Source organism: Arachis ipaensis, chromosome B01, assembly GCF_000816755.2.
Source record: "Arachis ipaensis cultivar K30076 chromosome B01, Araip1.1, whole genome shotgun sequence".
In the NCBI taxonomy this organism is placed as follows: Eukaryota; Viridiplantae; Streptophyta; class Magnoliopsida; order Fabales; family Fabaceae; genus Arachis; species Arachis ipaensis.
The window spans coordinates 135,445,500-135,465,739 of NC_029785.2; the positions used below are offsets into that span (position 1 = coordinate 135,445,500).

At 33.6% G+C, this 20,240-nt stretch overlaps 4 protein-coding genes across 4 annotated transcripts; all 4 read left to right on the forward strand.

Moving 5' to 3' along the window:
* Positions 456-10,140, forward strand: LOC107641676 (protein FLX-like 4). The gene is made up of 5 exons (XM_016345153.2): positions 456-465; positions 7,687-7,778; positions 8,177-8,783; positions 9,405-9,544; positions 9,639-10,140. The coding sequence occupies exons 3-5, from the start codon at positions 8,242-8,244 to the stop codon at positions 9,734-9,736; spliced, it is 780 nt and encodes a 259-aa protein (XP_016200639.1). The 5' UTR covers positions 456-465; positions 7,687-7,778; positions 8,177-8,241; the 3' UTR covers positions 9,737-10,140.
* LOC107641687 (cytochrome c oxidase subunit 6b-3) lies at positions 11,447-14,702 on the forward strand. The gene is made up of 4 exons (XM_016345163.2): positions 11,447-11,571; positions 12,410-12,498; positions 12,583-12,664; positions 14,393-14,702. The coding sequence occupies exons 1-4, from the start codon at positions 11,563-11,565 to the stop codon at positions 14,444-14,446; spliced, it is 234 nt and encodes a 77-aa protein (XP_016200649.1). The 5' UTR covers positions 11,447-11,562; the 3' UTR covers positions 14,447-14,702.
* On the forward strand, positions 15,390-16,909 carry LOC107615568 (tetraspanin-8-like). The gene is made up of 2 exons (XM_016317623.2): positions 15,390-16,029; positions 16,493-16,909. Exons 1-2 carry the CDS (start codon positions 15,517-15,519, stop codon positions 16,793-16,795), a joined length of 816 nt encoding a protein of 271 aa, XP_016173109.1. The 5' UTR covers positions 15,390-15,516; the 3' UTR covers positions 16,796-16,909.
* On the forward strand, positions 17,782-19,794 carry LOC107641696 (tetraspanin-8). Its single transcript, XM_016345171.2, has 2 exons — positions 17,782-18,492; positions 19,232-19,794. The coding sequence occupies exons 1-2, from the start codon at positions 17,986-17,988 to the stop codon at positions 19,526-19,528; spliced, it is 804 nt and encodes a 267-aa protein (XP_016200657.1). The 5' UTR covers positions 17,782-17,985; the 3' UTR covers positions 19,529-19,794.

Consider the following 20,240-nt stretch of genomic DNA (forward strand, 5'->3'; position numbering starts at 1 on the left):
TATTTAATGAATAATGCATAATTATACTAATTTAAAAAAATATCTTTATCATAATTATATAAAATCAATATTTAATACATTATTAAACTAATTATTACTCAAAAATATTTTTAATCATTTTAATTATATTGATACAATTCTAATTCTAATTCATTATCCAATGATTTTATTAATGGCAAGTTGTTACCTTAATGGTGATCCATTTATGTTGATAATAATAATAATAATATGGCTAGTATGATAATGATATGAAGTTGGCCTCGGTTACTCTATTCATGATAAAAAATAATGATTCTAATCATGATATGATATGATAAAATCATATAATTTTAACAAAATAAATATATGATGTATAACTAACGTAAATAATACAAAATTTCTTTAATAATAATTAATTTACATATATTTTTTTAATAAAGCCTATATATAGAGTTTTTTTTGTGGTACATGAGCCTAGATCTGAGAGTCAACTCATTTTCTTTAAATTTATTATTCTTCTTTTACTACTTCATAGAATGTATTCTTCATTTTTCATCGAAATTGATCATTTTAAGGTACAATTTATAATTTTGTATAGTATTTTTTATATACTTATTTTATTATATTATTTTTTTGATAATTTAATTATTGTTCTTACTCCAACTTATTCTTTTCGTCTAATGTTCCAGTGCATGCAATTATCTTTTGCCATATTTACAATGCATCACATCCATGAAATACCTCATCGAGTTGTACTCACTGATTCGGGTTCTAACTATATGGATGTAAGCGTCCAAAGAAGAGGCAGTAAATTCTATTTTACCGAAGTTGGATCTACTCACATAGTATGACAAACATAATAGAATGTGAGTAAAATTAGTTTTCTTGGGAGGAGCTCGATTTTTTAAATTATTTTCGAAGTGGAGCACATAATAAGATTGAATTCCCTCAATTTAAATTCAATTTTGCTAAATTCGTGTCAAACTCGGATATGCAATTTCAACGATTAGTAATATATTTAAATTTTTGTATTTAAGTTTTTCGTTATTAAAATAATTTTATAACATATTGTAATTTTTTTCAGAAATTACCGGCCTTCTTTTGCATCAATGCAATGTCATTGAGGGGAATAAGGGTCAGTTTAATTTTTCGGTGTGGTAATTCTATACCTTGTCGTATTGCATGGATAATAGATAATGAAGTTTATTTAACAAGAGGATGGTCTGAATTTGCACGAATTCTAAATGTCCAAACTTATGATGTTTCAATTGGTTGTTGTTACGACTTACGAGAATGTCTCTAATCTATACGTGTCTAAGAACCAGAATAGATTAAATATTATTTAAGTAATTTAGTTCTAATATTGGTATTTAATTAAATTCGTTTTACATTAATTTAAATTTAAATTGTTGTCTCAATTTATATATTACGGCTATTTTTTTTGAATATGTTATTTTTAAATGTTTTAATATAAATTTTTTTTATATATTTACGTTTATTTTTTTCTTGAATATATGTATCATTTCTAAAAATATTGGCACATAATTAATGTAGATAACATATATACTGAGCAAATATCTCCATTGAATTAATCATAAAGGTTAATAAAAGATAATGGCATAATTTTTACCTAATTGTAGCAAGTATCTCCATTAAAAATATTGGCTAATTATTACCGTGTACAATAAGTGTGTGTATATATATATATAAGGAGTAATAGTGAATTGTAACAATTATTTATCATCTAAAAAATTTGTACCTCAAACATAGTTCTTTTTCTGTTTATTATTTTTCATACTTAATGGCCTACGATTCTATCAACAGTATTACCTATGGTAGATTATGTAATGAAAAAGTTTGGAAAATAAAGGCAAGAGTAATATAACGAGTAAAGATGGTCTGCGAGTGCTGTTGCAAAATCACAGACACTTGAAAGTAGGGGTGTGCATGGTCCGGGCCAGCCCGGGCCCGTACACTTTAGGGGCTAATTTGGTGTGATTTCACCATATCTAGGGCCGGGTAAGGGTCTCAAAAATAGACTCGGTCATTATTTCGGGTCGAGTCCGGGCCATGCTCGGATCATCCGAACTCGGCCCAGTGGCCCGGTCATCATTCACAATTAATATTTTGTGTTATTAGTGATGGATGATGGCTATTCTTATGTGAAATTTAAGTATTGTAAACCTTAATATTTTGTGTTATTAGTTATTATAAGACTATAAGTTAATATTTTATATTTAAAATGCATAAGATTTTAGACTAATATATAATATTGTGTTATTTGTATTGATTTAAATATTTGGTGTTATTAGACAATATTAGTATTGATTATGGTTATGCTTTAATTTTAGAGAAGAGTTGGTTCTTGTTATATTTTTCTAAGTGAATTTTACTATGTCAAATAATGGTTGGAGTCTTGAAAATTTGGATATTTTCACATGCTAACTTATAAGAAGGTATCAAAGTAATGTAATGTTAACGGCCCGGTTTTCACCCGGTTTTCACCCGGTATAATAGTGGCCCGAAAGTGTATAGGTTTCATTGGGTTTAGGGTCGGGTTCGGGTCTAATAAATATATCCGGTATATATTTCGGGTTGGGTCTGTGTCACATCAAACTCGATTTATCCAACCCATGCACATCCCTACTTGAAAGATAACTGCATGATGAATGTGATATATAGAGAAGTTTTTTAGAGCTTATAATTAAAAGGTAATAACGAAATCTCTTAATTAATTTTATTAATTTATTAAAATTTATTATTATCAATTTAAAAAATTAACAAATTCTAGGTGCTAATGGGTAATGCATTCTTATTGTACATTTATAGTTTGAGAATATTAGAATTATCATAAAAATCCGTATTATTTTATTCTCCTGATAAACAATTTTATAATTACGTTAATCATATAATTTTGTATACTAATATTGATACAGTATTATTTCAGGTATATATTTTGTAGGCATCAAATAATAGTGTTGAATTGTTATTTAATAGGTTTAAATTATTTATTGTTTATTGGAGAACTTTTTGCATTAGAATTCTCTAATAATTTATTGTTCATTTTCACGCTGATTTTAATATGTTCTTACACATATAACAATTTATTGGTAAATTTAGGTATTACTAAATTATTTATGGTCACATTCAATATATATGTCTGATTTATTTAAAAAAATAAATTACTAAAATCGGTTAATAACTATTTTAGACTTAATATAATTAACACTAAATTAAAAAAAAATAATGCATAACTCATTACTTTTTTATTAGTCAAATTATTATAATTCAAATTAATTTTAACAAAACAACTTAAAATTATAATTTCAATTTTATCACGTACATGACACAAGTAATTACACTTGTTATCCATTAATAAAAACACACAGGTAATATATATAAACTGAAAATGTATTTTTTGAGGTTAATTAGTCAAATTTCTTCTTTAACTAGATTTATAAAGAAAGTGGCTTCCATTTGGTTTGGTTTATATCTAGCATTTTAACTTATATACTTACATGCATATCTTTATACTGGACATTTTGAATTCCATCTTAATACAACAGTTCTCTTTACACAAATTTTTACTAAAAATATATTATATGTATTATGTTTGTGTGCATTTTTTACTTTTTGTGAAATGTATACAATAAAAATATTACAGTAGAAAAATAATATAATCATTATTTATCTAGTCCATCACGGAATCTTATAATAGGCGAGGCCTCCTAGTGATATAGATTCTTATAAAAATCTCTGATACCAATCTTTATCCTGATTTGATTTCTCACTAATCTCCCATGAATCATTAAGGCGGCGTCAATCCAATTGCTTCTCCTTCTAGCCAAGGCTAAATTATGAAAATATATAATGTTTTTGTCCATTTTCTTTACATGTCGAATCGTAACATCTGCTTCCAATGTAACTCTTTTCTGACATACCATTTTTCACAAAAGCTTACTAGAATATTTTTTTTTTCTCGCTTCCATAATTCCATCATATACCCCATTGCTAACTATATCATCTACTTTCTTTATCTCCTCCTCAAACTTCTTAATCCTCATGTCCATGTCGCCAAAATTCTTCTTATGCCATTTATCCAATTGAATCGTCATACCCTTCAACTTGTCAGTGAATTGTACATCTCATAATCTCCTCTATTCCTCCTTTACCATCCTCAAGAAGCCCTCATGAGTGAACCAAGAATTCCAACTCCGAAATGATCTCGGCCCCTTCCCATCGTTGTGATATCTACAATCATTGGACAATGGTCTGACAATCCTCTTGGCCCTTCTCTTAGCCTTGTCTCTGAAACTTTTCTATCCACTCTAAGCTAACAAGAACTTCATCAATGCGACTACATAATTAGCCCCTGAACCATGTGAACATACGATTATTTAGTGCTAGGTTCACTAGATCTATATTCTGAATCCATGTTTTAAACTTTGTTGCAGACGCTGTCATTATAGTAGCTCATTTCCTTTCTTTCACTTGAATAACCTTGCTAACATCCCCCAGATAACAAAAAGGTACTTGACATACTCTAGATAAGAAGCTCAGTTCTTCCCACACAATAAACTTTTCTTCCCTTACATGTGCACCATACAGCAAATAGAAAGCACAACTAAATTTTTTTTATCAACACTCCATCAATGCACGATCATCTCTCCCTTTTATAAAGTTTCTCATCCTAAACATTGTTTCATCCCACATCAATAACAAACTACCAGAAACACCTTCTAATCCCACAAATTCCCAGCTTGCTGCTTTATTCCTCCAAAATTTACGCTACATCAAATTTAGTCACTACTTCCTTAAGGTTTCTATCAATTCTAACTTATTTAATTTATATTTTCTCATAAAATTATTCATCATACTCAATTTTCCAACTCCCCCCAATCCCCTAACATTCCAAGACCTACAAATCGTTTTAAATCATTATCACACACTTTTTTTTTTTCGATTTTTCGGTCAACTTCTTCTTGCCTTCTCCTTCTGTTTTACTTGACTTTTTTTTGTGCAATTTTTTCATTTTGTGCTTGAAGTATAACCATAATGTCATCTTTCTCGTTATATTGAATAGCTCCAGATTCCATTGCTAAATCCTAAGCCTCCCTATTTTCCTTCATGTCTTCATCATGTTTATTTTCCAAAGCTTCAGTTTTAGCTTCACTCACCTCATCTGTTCTTGCATCCCCACAGCTTCACCATGCTCCAACTTCGATGCTTCCAATAGCATTGGTACACCATTTGCATTTGAAACCTCTTCTTTTATTTCCTTTTCCATAGCACTTTTTCTCTTACAAAGCAACCTTCACAGGTTGCAGGTTGCTTTTGCATATCCATCAATCTTCATTGTATTGTTACTATCTCCTATACTAGTCCATTTTCAATTTAATCAAATTCTTATTTTGAATACCCATGCTTATTTCATCCTCCATCATGCCACCACCCCATTCTCCCACATTGCTAGCAACATCATCATCGTGGCCATCATACCCAGCAACATATCCTGCTCCATGTAGTTCTGCCACCATCACTCTGCCTACCCGCTTTGTTTGCGTCGCTCCAGAACAGCTTCCAAAACTCGCTCCTCCATCAGGTCTTTGTCCACAACACCACAGGAACGCACACGAGAACCAGTGTCCCTCGTTGTGTACGCTGCTATTCTTCCATTAGTGAGCACTGCAACGATCGATAATGAGCTTCGATAGCTGCCCATCGCCAACAGTGTCGTGGCTCGCATCATCTCCCTCACCCTTCTCAGTCGCATGTGCGTGCAGCCTCCATTCTTTATCGTTTGTATGTTGAAACCATCCCCCTCTCCGAGGTGTGGCTTCCTTTACTCGATCGGCCTCTACTATCAATAGTTATGCTTTCGCCGCCGTGGAGTTGCGCTCATCACTGCAAGTCCTCTCCCTTATCGCACAGCTTTGTGGTCTCACCATGTGATTCTGCCGCCCCATGGGTTTCCCAACATGCTCCACTTCAAGTCCAACATTAATTTCAGCATTTGAGCCTTTTGTTGTTGACCCAATAGACTCTCCTTAACTTTATTTATTTTAATATATATGACCATCAATACTATTGTTTTGCACAACTTCATTCGGCTACATAGCACCCAAACTCCTTTTATTGTTGCTTGTTACTTCTAACTCAGCTACCACATGATTTCTATCATAATTCCATGATAATGTTCTATCCAAATTAGCATTTGCGCTATTAGTAGGAGATCCCACTAAATCAGCCTTCTTTATAATTGAATTGATTGTCTAAATTGTCGTGTGTGCCGTTTTCTGATTTGAAAATTCTTTCCTCCATTCATTCAAATTTTCATGGTGAATTATAACTCTATCTTTCCATTGTTCTTCCTTCATAGCCGTCTGCACCACTATCTCAATCACTACATCCATCCCAATAACATCGGTTTGCTTCCATTATCACCATCTTCACTTTTATCTTGCCTAGTCGCATATCCTCCTCTTATCATGACCCCACTATTTCTTTCCATATCATCCATAATCACATAACACACTGAGCCATATACCTCGCTTCCAGCTTCTCACTATAGTGATGTGTATCCATTCGTTAATGATATTAAATACACATGTCTTTGTCCAACACTAAATAACATACATGATTTTGTTGTTTCGTCACACTTCACCACCTCACTTCACTGTCCACCAATCGTTCGAAATGTATATTCTGAAGTAAAACTCTAAGGTAACGTTTGTTTTGAGGTATTGAGACAGAGACTGAGAGATTGAGATTCAGTATCATGTTTGTTGGTTCAGAGACTGGTATTAAAATTTCTGTCTTTGTCCCCAAAATTTCAGTATTTCAGTACCGTCAAAAAGTGGAGACACAGGGGACTAAAATTTTTAAAGATAGATACTAAAACTTTAATAACATTTTATATCTAAAATACTTTTATTTCAATTAATTAATTTCAATTTTACCCTTTGTACAAGTTAAATTAGGATTTCATTCTTGTTTCAATTTCTGTTTCCTACTTTACACCAAATAGAATATTAAGATTTATTTCAATCTCTGTCTCTTAGTCTCTGTCTCTCCGTCTCAGTCTTTTTGTTTCTGTCTCTCCAACAAACACTACATAAATATCTTTGTTTTCTTAAAATGAAGAACACCAAAATATATTAATTTAATATTTTAAAATATTNNNNTATTTGCTCTTGACTTAACTTGAAAAACTAAATTGAAATATTCATTTCCAATATAATGTACATAAAAAAGTAATCTTTAGAGTAAAAAAAAGATTAATTGAAAGGTAGCTTTTTCTCAATTATTTTAATCAAGATTTTATGGATTTTTTTAAAAATATTGTAAGAGTAAATGCCCTTTTCGATCCCTAACTATTTGTTCAATGGATTTTTCATCCCCTAAGAAATCTAAACACCCAAATCGGTCCCTATCTACTTTGATATATGTACGTTCTAGTCTCTGGTTAGGCATTTACTCAAAGTAGAAAGGAACTGGAACATACATATATCAAAGTAGATAGAGACCGATTTAGGTGTTGAAATTTCTTAGGAAATGGATCCTCTCCAGTTTTTTCAACACTTGACAAAATACAGTGTAATCTCTCACCTTTGATTTTAATAGTGGGACCAGAAATAAATAAGAGAGAGAATGTGGTGAATGGTTAGATTAAACACTGCACACCATCCAGTTTTTTATTCACCGGAGAGGATCCACTCCCCGCTACTGTTCCGCCTGATTGTTTTATTTGGCTTCATACATACTTCTCTCCTCCGCCCCCTAAGTTCCTCATATTATCGGTTTGTGTCTCTGATTCTCACATTCAATTTTCATTGCTAATTATTATTTATTATTATTCTGATGTGAAATTAAGCTCCACTTTATTTAATTCTGATATGTTTCTTCTATTAATTGAGGTCGTACTCCTATCTCACCATGAACCTTTCAGTATGATGCAAACTATTTGAAACATGTGATTTTTTACTTTTAAATGCTTAGCTTCAATAATATACTCTATCACTTGCACTTTGCCACTTGTTAAGCGATATCCATTATACCTTTTGATGTAATGCTTGCTCTGACATTTTCGGAAGTTGTCTCATTTGTGGGATTCATTCCTGGCTTTGGCAGTTTTGTTGTTAACAAGGATCATGACTTTTTGCATCTGTGTTAATTGGAGTCATGCATTTGATTGCAGGTATATTAGAGGTTTTTGTATTGATGTTTACTTGCTCAACAAGAAGTTTGTGATGTGTCTGATGAATGGCTGCTAGGGGCAAAAATCTGCCTGCGTTAGAGGGTGCGGTTCAGGCTTCTGGGATGATGCGGCACCGTCCATTTCCTGGTTTGAGTTTTGCTGCCGGCAGTGAGTCCCTGCCTTCTCCTCAATTGTTGGAGAATAAAATTGCTGCTCAGGAAGTAGAAATAGAGCGACTCATTGGGGACAACCGGAAATTGGCAAATACTCATTTGGCCTTAAGGGAGGCACTTGTGGCTGCTACTCAGGATCTGCAAAAGGTGAAGTCACATGTTAGAAGCATCCAGACGGAAAGTGACATACAGATCAGAGTTTTACTGGATAAGATTGCTAAAATGGAGGTAGATATTAGAGCTGGTGACAGCATAAAGAAGGAACTGCAGCAGGCCCATATTGATGCACAGAGCTTGGCAACTTCTAGGCAGGAATTGAGTGCCCGAATTCAACGCGCCACTGAGGAACTGAAGGAGGCTTGTAGCGATGTTCAGAGTACTTCAGATTTGCAGGCTGAACTGGACAGTTTAGTGCAAGAGCACCAAAGATTACGGTGAGTCTTGAAGTCTGTTAACTCTGTTGCATGCCTGTTTTCATATGTATGTAGATCGGAATTGATGCTTGATTCTTAAGGGTACTCAATTCATTGTTACACTGTGATTGAAAAGGCTTTCCTAAAACTTAGTTTTTAACAGAATACTTGGATGTCATTTGGTCGATGTAATTGACCACACTTAGTGGGTGGGAAGGGGAATGTTTTTTTCGTCTCTCCCCACTCAAATAAAAGAAGAGTTGAAAAGTTAAGGAATAATAAAATAAATTATTCATGTTGATGCTGGAGACAATGACTAAGCCCTTAAAGAAAACCATCTATCTTAAAAGATCCAACTGCATTCAAGACATGACATCTCATGTTAGAAGTGTGTATTGCGAGTGACAGGTTGATTCTCTTATCGATATTAAGATATACTACATGTATTATTGCCATTGGATTCAAGAATCATATAAATCGTTAAACGTTTGAAAAAGTGGTTTTATAATATCTATTAAATAATACATGCTTAATATCTTAAATAATTCTTTCTCGTCATGTTGCATACTTCCTTTTTTTTCTCTTCATTATTTATCTTTTTTCTGTTTAACTTCCCTGTTGATTCTGTAAATGTGTTAATAGTGCCACATTTGAGTATGAAAAGAACAACAACATAGAGCTAGTGGAGGAAATGAAAGCCAAGGAGAACAATCTAATATCAATGGCCAAAGAAGTTGAAGTGTTACGAGCTGAGATTTTGAATGTTGAGAAAAGAGTAAAAGGTAACTCTTTGGCTTTTGTATGTCATAGTGCTTTACTTTGATGTGGCCTTTCTATACAAATATTTTATCTGATGCACTCTTACTATGTAAATAGCTCCAAACCAGTTTGGAGCTGCTACGCCTATAGACAACAGTAGTGGTCCCTTTCTTGATGCTTATGGGAGAGATCATGGTCAGACGGCGTTTGCCTAAGTAGGAGAAAACGTTGTACCATGTGGAGATAACAATGGCATAGCATCTGGCAATAGTGCTGGTTGTGGCGGGGTGGTGCTGTATGGACAGGCTCAGTTGCTCGGAGATCAAGTTTAGTTAGTAATAGTCAATTAAATATTGCTCTGAGCTTATCCCATCTTGTTAATTAGCATGGCTGAATTGGTAACATTCTTTTTAATGAAAATTCATTATAGATAACGCGATCTCCTTTCCTGTTTTAATTGTAACTTAAAGCCGCAAATTCGAGCAAGGACTTCATTGTATAGATTTTGAAGAAGATAGAAATATTTTTCTCAAACTTTGTAACAGAATGAGTTGAATGTCTTTGCAAGAGTGGCCTATGTAATGAATCATGTTGCTTGTATGGTATTGTTGTTATTGCTTTTGGTTGTTTTGTATGTTCATAAACAACCACAATGATTTTAAAATATCACTGCTCTTAAGTTCAATCCTTGGAGATAATCATTAACCTATCAAAAATTGAATTCGGATAAGTAACAGAAAAGTATCTTTTGAATGATCTTATCAAAATTTGTTGAATGATACATGGATGTATGGTAGTTTATTATTAACCATATGCATGTCTTCTGGCTTTTATCCATTTCTAAAGTATTATTTTCAATAAGCAGTTATTAACTAAATTTATTATAGTGTACTCATTTAGAGAATGTTAAACCTTAAACTATGATTTTTTTTTTTTTCGGTGAAAATTTACATACAATTGTCTTTATACGAAATTGATAGTTGAAAATCATTAAATGACAATTTAGTTAAATATATTATATCATTTCACTTCTTTTAGACGTGAGGTTTGTATAGTTTTAACCATGTGATTTTAGACAGAATGATCCTATTTTTTAGGACACACAATACTAAAATTATCCAACATAAATTGATTGAAACCAGCAAAGTCAACTTAAATCTTCTATTCGAACTTCTAATATTGACAGTAAAAGACACAAATTTATTTTGTTTGGTGTTGTAGTTGCTCTTAAATATTAACACTTGGTCAAAACTCATCGCCGCTAAGTTCAATCCTCCAAGATTATCACTAACCTATCCAAAAAAATAAAATAAATAAAGAAAAATACATGGTAAACAATCTTGACAAAATTTTCAGGTTCATTATTCCTTTTAAGTTGTACATGTGAATGATTTTAATCTTAAAATTTAAGAATTAATCTTTTCTTTTTGCAAATTACAAACCTGAATCACATTAATCCTTGATTTCTTTTTTATTATTGTTTCATCAAGTTTTCATTAATAAGACATTCTAAATTATAGAAAAAAATATTTTTTAAATTGAAAAGCTTGCTAAGGTAAGAAATTGAAAGTCTATTTACCTTCGGATTTATATAGGTGTGTTGGCATGGATAAAAAGTGTTCAAATTAATTTCTAAACCCGAACCCAATATTCACCAATTTAAAAATTTTAGAAATATAAATATTTAATTTGTTAAAAAAAACTGAACTATATATAGTGGTACTCATTTATTTTTTTTAATTTAATTTGGTTTTTTTTTTTGTCAAGTACAGAGTGCAGCTCCTAGCGAGGCAGGTGATGCTGCCATTGAACCAAGGCCTCGGCTGCAATTTAATTTGGTTGGTACTCTACATCTAGATCAGGAATTTTTTTGAGAGCAAGCTATAGCGGAAATTATTTTCGCTGTGCAAAAATGTATAATTGGGCTTCATGTTGGCCCATAAAGTCTATTATTTATTAATTTAGTTGCGCTTTTTTCTTTCGTCATTTCTGAAAAACACAGAATTCTTCCAAAGCCATTGTTTTGATCCTAGTCTCACTCATGGCGGAGGTGTGCTTCTTCCTTCTTCCTCTCTGACTCTCTCTCATTCTCACGTTCCTACCAATTGTTCCTTTTCCCTATAATCTTACGCTATTTATTTCATTTGCTCATTAATGCGATTTATTTAAAATCTGTAACATTCCCCTAATGTTTGCAGATTCGTCTGTTATTAGAATTATATTCTTTTATTGATCTGTTGAATTGTTTAAACATTCGGTATTTCACCTTTCTGTAACAAAAAACATTGAGTTGCATTTTTTGTTTCTTTCAAAAACGTGAAGCGGGTAGGAAAATTTCGAAATTTTTTTATATCAACATTGTTGCTGGTTAAATTTGATCCGGTTCAACGATCCAAGGTGGTTGTTTTTGCCGAATGATTGATTTTTGTCAGGGAAAAAGTGAAAAGTGGGTGAGTGAGAGTGAGAAGAGAAAAATATTCAGAGTATATCGCTTTAATTGTGCTTCTTTGAATTCAAATAATGACATTTCGGATTTTCGGGTTAACTTTGTAAAGTTGGTTTCTATGAAATTGCACCATGCGTATCCATTGCCATATGATTGCTAATCAAGATGTGCTTTATTTCGTTTTAGAAATTCATACATATCATAATTCATTTGTGGTTGACGAGGATATGGACAATATGTTTTTAAGGCATGCTTGTATTCGTGTTTGAAGCTACAGAGCCTGATAGAATGTTTAACTCTAGCATTTAGTTGATGCATATGTTGTCATGTTTTGCATTTGAACTTTGATGTGACAGGTTCAGTATCATTCTGTCTGTGTTTTTTTGGTATTTCTTCTGATGTTTTTATTTTTGTTTTTTTTGGTTCTTTTGGTTACTGCTAGATTGAGCTAAAAACTGCACCTGCTGATTTTCGTTTCCCAACAACAAATCAAACCAGACACTGTTTCACTCGTTATGTAGAGTTCCATAGGTGGATTTTCTGACATTGCCTATCTTGTTCAGCAAAATTTTGTTTCTCTAGAATATTTTATTGAACCTGGACTCTTGATTACAGGTGCTTGGCAGCAAAGGGTGATGATTCAGCTGAATGTGAGAGATTTGCTAAATATTACCGCTCCCTTTGCCCTGGAGAATGGGTAAGCAACCTATTGCTTGTTTGCTTACATTTAAATTGTCTGCAAAATTACTTCAATTTAAACAATGTCATTTGTGAAGGAATGTGATCTGTGGTTTAGTCCTTAATATCAGGTTTCTTTACACAATTAGGAGTTAGAGCCTTATTTATGGTCATGGGTGGTAGTGGGTAGGAGTAGGGGTGTGCATGGCCCGGCCCGACCCGAAGACCCGGCCCGGTCCCGAACACTTTAGGGACTAATTTGGTGTGATTTCATCGGGTCTAGGGCCGGGTATGGGTCTCAAAAATAGACCCGGTCATAATTTCGGGTCGGGTCCGGGCCATAGCTCGGGTCACCCGAAATCGGCCCGGTGGCCCGGTCATCATATATAATTAATATTTTGTGTTATTAGTGATGGATGATGGCTATTATTATGTGAAATTTAAGTGTTGTAAACCTTAATATTTTGTGTTATTAGTCATTATATATAAGACTATAAGTTAATATTTTATATTTAAAATGCATAAGACTTTAGACTAATGCATAATCTTGTGTTATTTGTATTGATTTAAATATTTGGTGTTATTAGGCAATATTAGTATTGATTATGGTTATGCTTTAATTTTAGAGAAGAGTTGGTTCTTAGTATATATTTCTAAATGAACTTTACCATGTCAAATAGTGATTGGAGTCTTAGAAATTTGGATATTTTTACATGCTAATTTACAAGAAGGTATCAAGGTAATATAATGTTAACGGCCCGGTTTTCACCCGATTTTTACCCGGTATAATCGTGGCCCGAAAGTGTATAGGTTTCATTGGGTCTAGGGTCGGGTTCGGGTCTTAAAAATAGGCCCGGTATATATTTCGGGTCGGGTCTGGGTCACACCAAACCCGGTTTCACCCGGCCCATGCACACCCCTAGGTAGGAGCTTGTGGTGTTGAGTGAGGGCATGGTGAGTTTTTGACATAAGAAGATAATTGTGGAATTTTAGAACAACAAGAACAACAAAGCCTTATCTCACCGAATTTTAGAAAATAGTTTTCCCTAAAATCTATGATGGTTGTACTTGTCTCCTATAAAAGATTATGCTTTCCCCTTTAGATAATCTGCATTTGCACTCTACTTCCCTTACCGAATGTGTCACTGGAGACTAACAAGATAGTATGTGGATTCTTTCTTATATAGTCAAATAGACACTCTTTGTAGTTCACATGCTTGGAGGAAAGAGACAATCGTTGAAACGAGTTTAATGCATTATGAAGTCTGATGAACCAAATGTCATTTCAGAAATAATGAATATTATTTTGGTTAGAAGACATCATGAATATTAAGACATTCACAAATGCACAAGGGCAAAGGAAAAATGTTGTCTTACTGGTGTTATAACTGGGTAACATTCTATATAGCCATTGCATGAGCCAGGTTTATGCATCCATGCTTCTGAGGTATGATAAGCTTTGGCGGATCCGAAATGCTTTTTCTATATCTCTAGAATTCTCGTTTTCTACTTTCCTTCTCTCTTCAGTGGCCCTTTTCTTTAACATGTTAGATCTACTGAGTCAGTTAATTGACTTGTATTAGCATGATGATTTAGTTACTAGACAGAGATATTTTTCGACCACTTAGATCATCGCGAAGTCAAAGTATCAAACCATAAACATAAATTGCATTGATACATTATTTCTGACTCGCAAAACTTAGCATTTCTGTGTTTGAAAGCTTTTTGTTTGCTAAATTTGTGGCAGGTTGAAAAGTGGAATGAGCAGAGGGAGAATGGGACTTTCCCAGGACCTCTTTGAAATCATGTCTGTGCCTTGGACAACCTTTTGAGGCTTGAAAACACTTGAACTTTCTGTTGGTTTAATTTCTTCTGTTAATTTGATGATCTTTACCAAATCATGTTGGATCAATAAGGCAGTTTATGGGATATTCATTATTCAAAGTTCACAAATTGTTGCACCCTTTTTTTTTTTTGGTAACAGAATTTTGCCTTTTAAGTTGAAGTGGCGATTCTGACAATTATATTCTCTTCAATCAGAACTTTGTTTTAGATAAGCAATGCTACTAAAAAGTATAGTTTCTAAATCGAATTAAAAATACATAAACAGAGAAAATAAAATTAGTACTATAGAAAAAGCCAAAGAAAAAAAAAATTGCGTTTTTATTTGAGTGTACATATACATTTCAATATTTCATAGCTTACACAACTCGTATATTATTGCCAACAAAAAATTGTACGGGATGTTCTCAATGTAGTTATATGCAATTATGCAGAGTGTCCAAAATACACACATCCTAGCCCCTACACTCTACAGGAACTATATAATAGATATAAAAAAATTCTCAAAGTAATAAACAAATTATCTATATGAAGACCATTTTTTGAAGACCAGTTTTTAAAGTGGGAGTGAAATATGAAAGATATTGAACAGCTATTTCAATTAACAAATTTTGATATAAGAGAAACGGCGTTAAAGAGTGACGATATAAATGAAAATTTTACATCAGTTTACATTTTAACAACTTGGTAATATAAGAAAGGTGGATACTCTGGAACTCACCTCGTCCACAACAAAATAAACCGCTATAAATGTCTTTATTTAGAAAAACAGGTATAACTAACTAATTAACGTTTAATCCTCTAATATCAAAGTAACATTATACCGTGCAAAAATAAAAATCAATTGTATATTTTAAGGTGTTTATCTTCTTTGCAGTTTCTAATCTGTATTTGTTAAACAGTTTAAGCGAAAAAACAAAATCCACCCTTGTATATAGGCTATGAAAAACAAATATATAAACCTCAATAACATGATTCTTTGCTCTTCAATTAATCAATTACCAAATTAATTAAACTCTCCTTTACAAGATGGTTCGGTGCAGCAATATCGTGATCGGAATTCTAAACCTCTTCACCTTGATCCTCTCGATCCCAATCCTGCTGGCCGGCGTGGCCATGCAGAAGCAGGCGGCGACGGAGTGCGAGCGGTGGCTAGACTTTCCCTTCATGGTGGTTGGCATATTTCTGCTGGTTGTGTCACTTGCCGGACTCATTGGAGCATGTTGTCGCTCTACGTGCCTCTTATGGCTCTACCTCTTCGTCATGTTCCTCTTCATCATCTCCCTCTTCGTCTTCACCGTCTTCGCCTTCGTCGTCACCCATAAGAATGTCAGTGAAGCCATCTCCAATAAAGGGATCGATGACTATAAGCTCGGAGATTATTCCAAATGGCTCCAAAGGAAGGTCAACGACACAAAGACATGGAACAAAATTAAGAGCTGTTTGCAAACTGGGAAAGTTTGCTCAAATAATAACCGTCACAAGTTTCTTGACAACGCTTTCAAATCTGTCGTCGATGAAAAACACACATCAGCAGTTGAGGTAACATATTCATTAATCACATACAATCTCTTTAATTTCTTCTCTAGGGTTTTTCTCAAAGTTTCATCTTCCATTTTCTTCTTGTTACGTTGCATGCATGTGTTAATTAATTAATTAGGAAGTTGTGCACCTTATTATTTACTTGATTTTACTAAAATGTCCCTCATTAAAATTTGATTAGTATTTCGTGTACGCACTATTTTTGCACTTTTGAAATCAAACTATGGTAAAAACTTAGGTGAAGTTGGGTTCACGTGAAGTTGATACCTGAGGACCATTAGAGTCGTTAGATGAAAATTTAGTCAAATCAGTTAAATCATTCAACGATCCTCAGGTATCAACTTCACGTGAAGTCGACTGCACCTGAGTTTTTACCTCAAACTAATCCACCACAAGTTTTTATTCCTAGACACCAGCACTAGTATTGTGTAACTAATTTTAGATGATTGTTTATTTGTTGTAGCGTGGATGTTGTAAGCCACCAAATGAGTGTAATTTTGTGAGTGAAAGTCCGAATGTTTGGACGAAGCCAGAAAATGCAACTTATAACAATCCTGACTGTGATCGATGGAGTAATGAGGAAAACACTTTATGCTACGATTGTCAATCTTGCAAGGTTGGATTACTAGAAGATCTTAAATATGACTGGAAGAGATTAGCCATTGCCAACATGATACTCGTCCTCATCTTAACCTTTATCTACTCAATTGGTTGCTGTGCATTTAGAAATAACCGAAGAAACAATTATTATAGAAAATATCGCTAAATTTCCTATTACCATCAACCAAATCATGCATCTATATATAACATGCTTGAGGTAATATCCTTTTATGACGGTGTATTTGGTTGTAAGACAATATTACTTATATTCTATATAAGATTCTTCTTTCGTTATTTTTCTTTTTTCCTTTGCCCTAAAATTTTGGTTTAACTTGTATACATCTTTGCTTTGTATACTTATCTCCCCGTTAAATTATTTTATATGATTGATTTTTGAACTTTTATATGTCATGGGACTATTAAACTTTAAAGTCATAAGAAATACCATATTATTGTGCATGCATGTGTATTTTCCTAAAGCTTTGATTGCAAAATATTTATTTCTTTACTATATCATGCTCTTTATCTCTATTTAAATTTGATTTTAAACAATCCTAATAGTAAAATAGTCTATAAAAATTAAAAAGCATTTTTTAATTAGTATGTGGTACTTTAATTTTGTACTCTATCATTGCTATTGTCTTTGTTGCCTTTCCTGAATGATGCCGTGGTGAGGCATAGGAGTTGCTCACCTATTCTTACCATAAAGAACTTTCTAGGTCTTTGGGGTATTCAGAACTTTCCATTTCTACTACTCATTTCGATACAATAGTCAATAGGGAAGTAAAAACGCACAAAAGTTGAAAGCTATTGCCAAAAAGTCGTGGTCACTTATCACCTACGCAAGTTAAATAATTTGTACCCTTGTGATGATGAATTGATGATCATTGTTGAAAGCTAGTTGAATTTTAGAGGAGCAGACTCCTTGAAAACGTGTACGTAGATATAATTATTAATAGCTAATTAGCTAAATTTGTCCCAAACCTTACATGAAAACGCTAATTAATAGTCCAAACACCACCAAAACCAGACGCCTCAACCCCTTTGGCATTTTCAACAGCCGTGACCACCGCCAAATGCCATAATAGCCATAAAAATCGTGCCGTCTCGTTATTACTCATCAACAAACGCGTATGGTACTCCACGTGTAACGTAAATGGCGTTTCAGAGTGTGAAAGAAAAATTGAAATGAAATTAAGCTAAGTTTTTGCCTTCTTGGCAATTTCCTCCATCTCATTGATTCAAAGAAAACCACTCTTTGTAATTCTATTTCTATATAAACAAAATAACGTTATTCTTATCACTATCCAGTATCCAGTATCCAGTATCCAGTTCTTGATATATCATCAGAAGAAGATGGTTCGGTTAAGCAACAACTTGATCGGCATTCTGAATTTCCTGACCCTGCTTCTCTCCATCCCAATCCTCGTCACGGGGGTCTGGCTCAGCAAGCAGGCAAACACCGACTGCGAGCGCTGGTTGGAACGCCCCGTCATCGCCCTCGGCGTCTTCCTCCTCCTCGTCTCCCTCGCGGGACTCATCGGTGCCTGTTGCCGCGTCACATGGCTCTTATGGCTCTACCTGCTCGTCATGTTCGTCCTCATTGTGCTCGTCTTCGCCTTCACCATCTTCGCCTTTGTGGTCACCAACAAGGGTGCCGGTCAGGTCGTTTCTGGAAGGGGCTATAAGGAGTACAAGCTCGGAGATTACTCCAATTGGTTGCAGAAGAGGGTTAACAACACTAAGACTTGGAACAAAATCAAGAGCTGCTTGCAATCTGGCAAACTCTGCTCTGATTTCAAATCACGCTTCTTGAACGACACTCTTCAACAGTTCTACTCTGAAAAGTTAACGGCGCTTCAGGTCAATTCTCTCTTTCATTTTTTCATTTCTCAATTTTAATTAGGGTTTGTCATGCATGTTGATTGTAGATCTGGTTTGGAATTACAATTCTATTCGCTTCAATTTCAATTTTAATTTATGGTTAAAGCTGAGTTTGGGGTTTGACTAGTATAATCCTAAGAGAGTCAAGGCGGAAGTGTCATGGATGAGAGTTCCTAAGTAGTCAAAGTTTCTTTTTCCAAAAAGATGCTCTCTTAACTCTTTATCTCCAATTGGCTTTCCTCTTCTGAAATGGAAAGGCTGTGTTATGCTCATTTTTCGATGCTTTTTGTGTCAGAACTTTTCAGGTCTCTTTTCTACTAATTTTTTTTGTGGGTAATGGATGCCAAAAAGTTAATTAACTTTTCTGTTTCTGCTGCCCATAAATCAATAAATAAACTTTGATTCAGAGTAGCATTGCTCATGTCTACTCCTCTTTTAATTTTCCTTTCCTTTTTTTTTTCATAGTATATATAGTTAGTAAATTGTAATTGAAATTTTTAATAAATTGGATTATGTTCTAAGATGAGTGATGAGTTCATAGTGAGATGAGATGGTTGCATGCCCCACTCCCACTTGATCTGAAAAGCATTATCACTTGATCAGTTCCTATCATGCATCCCCTTGAAAAATTCAATTATTTTCTTCTCAAATGAATGCAGCTTAACTCAATGCATAGATATCTTTAAGACTTTAATCTTATTATTATTACTATTTGCAGTCTGGATGTTGCAAGCCATCAGATGCATGCAACTTCACCTATCAAAGTCCTACTGAATGGAACAAACCACAAAATGCAACTTACACCGATCCTGACTGTGATGCTTGGAATAATGATCCAAGCGTTTTGTGCTTCAATTGCAATTCATGTAAAGCTGGATTATTGCAAAACATTAAGACTGATTGGAAGACAGTAGCTGTTGTCAACATTATATTCCTAATCATTCTCATCATTGTCTACTCCATTGGATGTTGTGCATTCAGGAACAACCGAAGGGATAATTGGAAGTCATATTAACCTCATCACTATATTCATTCTTATTAACTAATGCAGAGATGATGATCAAGTTGGACATTATTTGGTTTATGGTCTGGCTTTTATGCAGTTAAGTACAGTACAGTTTCATTGTAAATTGCCCTGCTCTTTATTGCACTTATTGCTTAGTACTCTACCTTTAGCTTCCTTTAATTTTGTAATTATCTGGATATTATTTTCATCTTGTTTTTCTATTCTCAGTTTGATCACTTGTGATTTAATGGATGTTTATCTATTAGATTAGATTATCTCTGGTTACAATTCTTTTTATCCTTCGTATATAACTTGCATCAACAGTCAGATCTACTTAAAGAATAATCATGAAATGGGCGACTATATGTATAGAGTCAATTATCAATTAATGGATACTCAAATAATTTCTTGTGAATTATTGATGCGCCTAGTCTAATGGCAATTGGTCAATAGTTAGATAAGGGAATAAGTAATGAGTGAGGTATGACTCGGTGATTGTCTCCTTCAACACCAGTTTTTACTTTAGAAGTAACTACAAACTCGGTGGCAAAAGAGTCAATTATCAATTAATGGATATATCAAATAATTTCTTCTTAATTATTGATGGTTAACAATTAACATCACTGTAACTGATCAATCTTTTAGATAAGAAAATAGTAGAGAGTTTGTGTATAGGGATACAAAGATATTTTAAGTTTTTAACCAAACCAAACCAAAGATA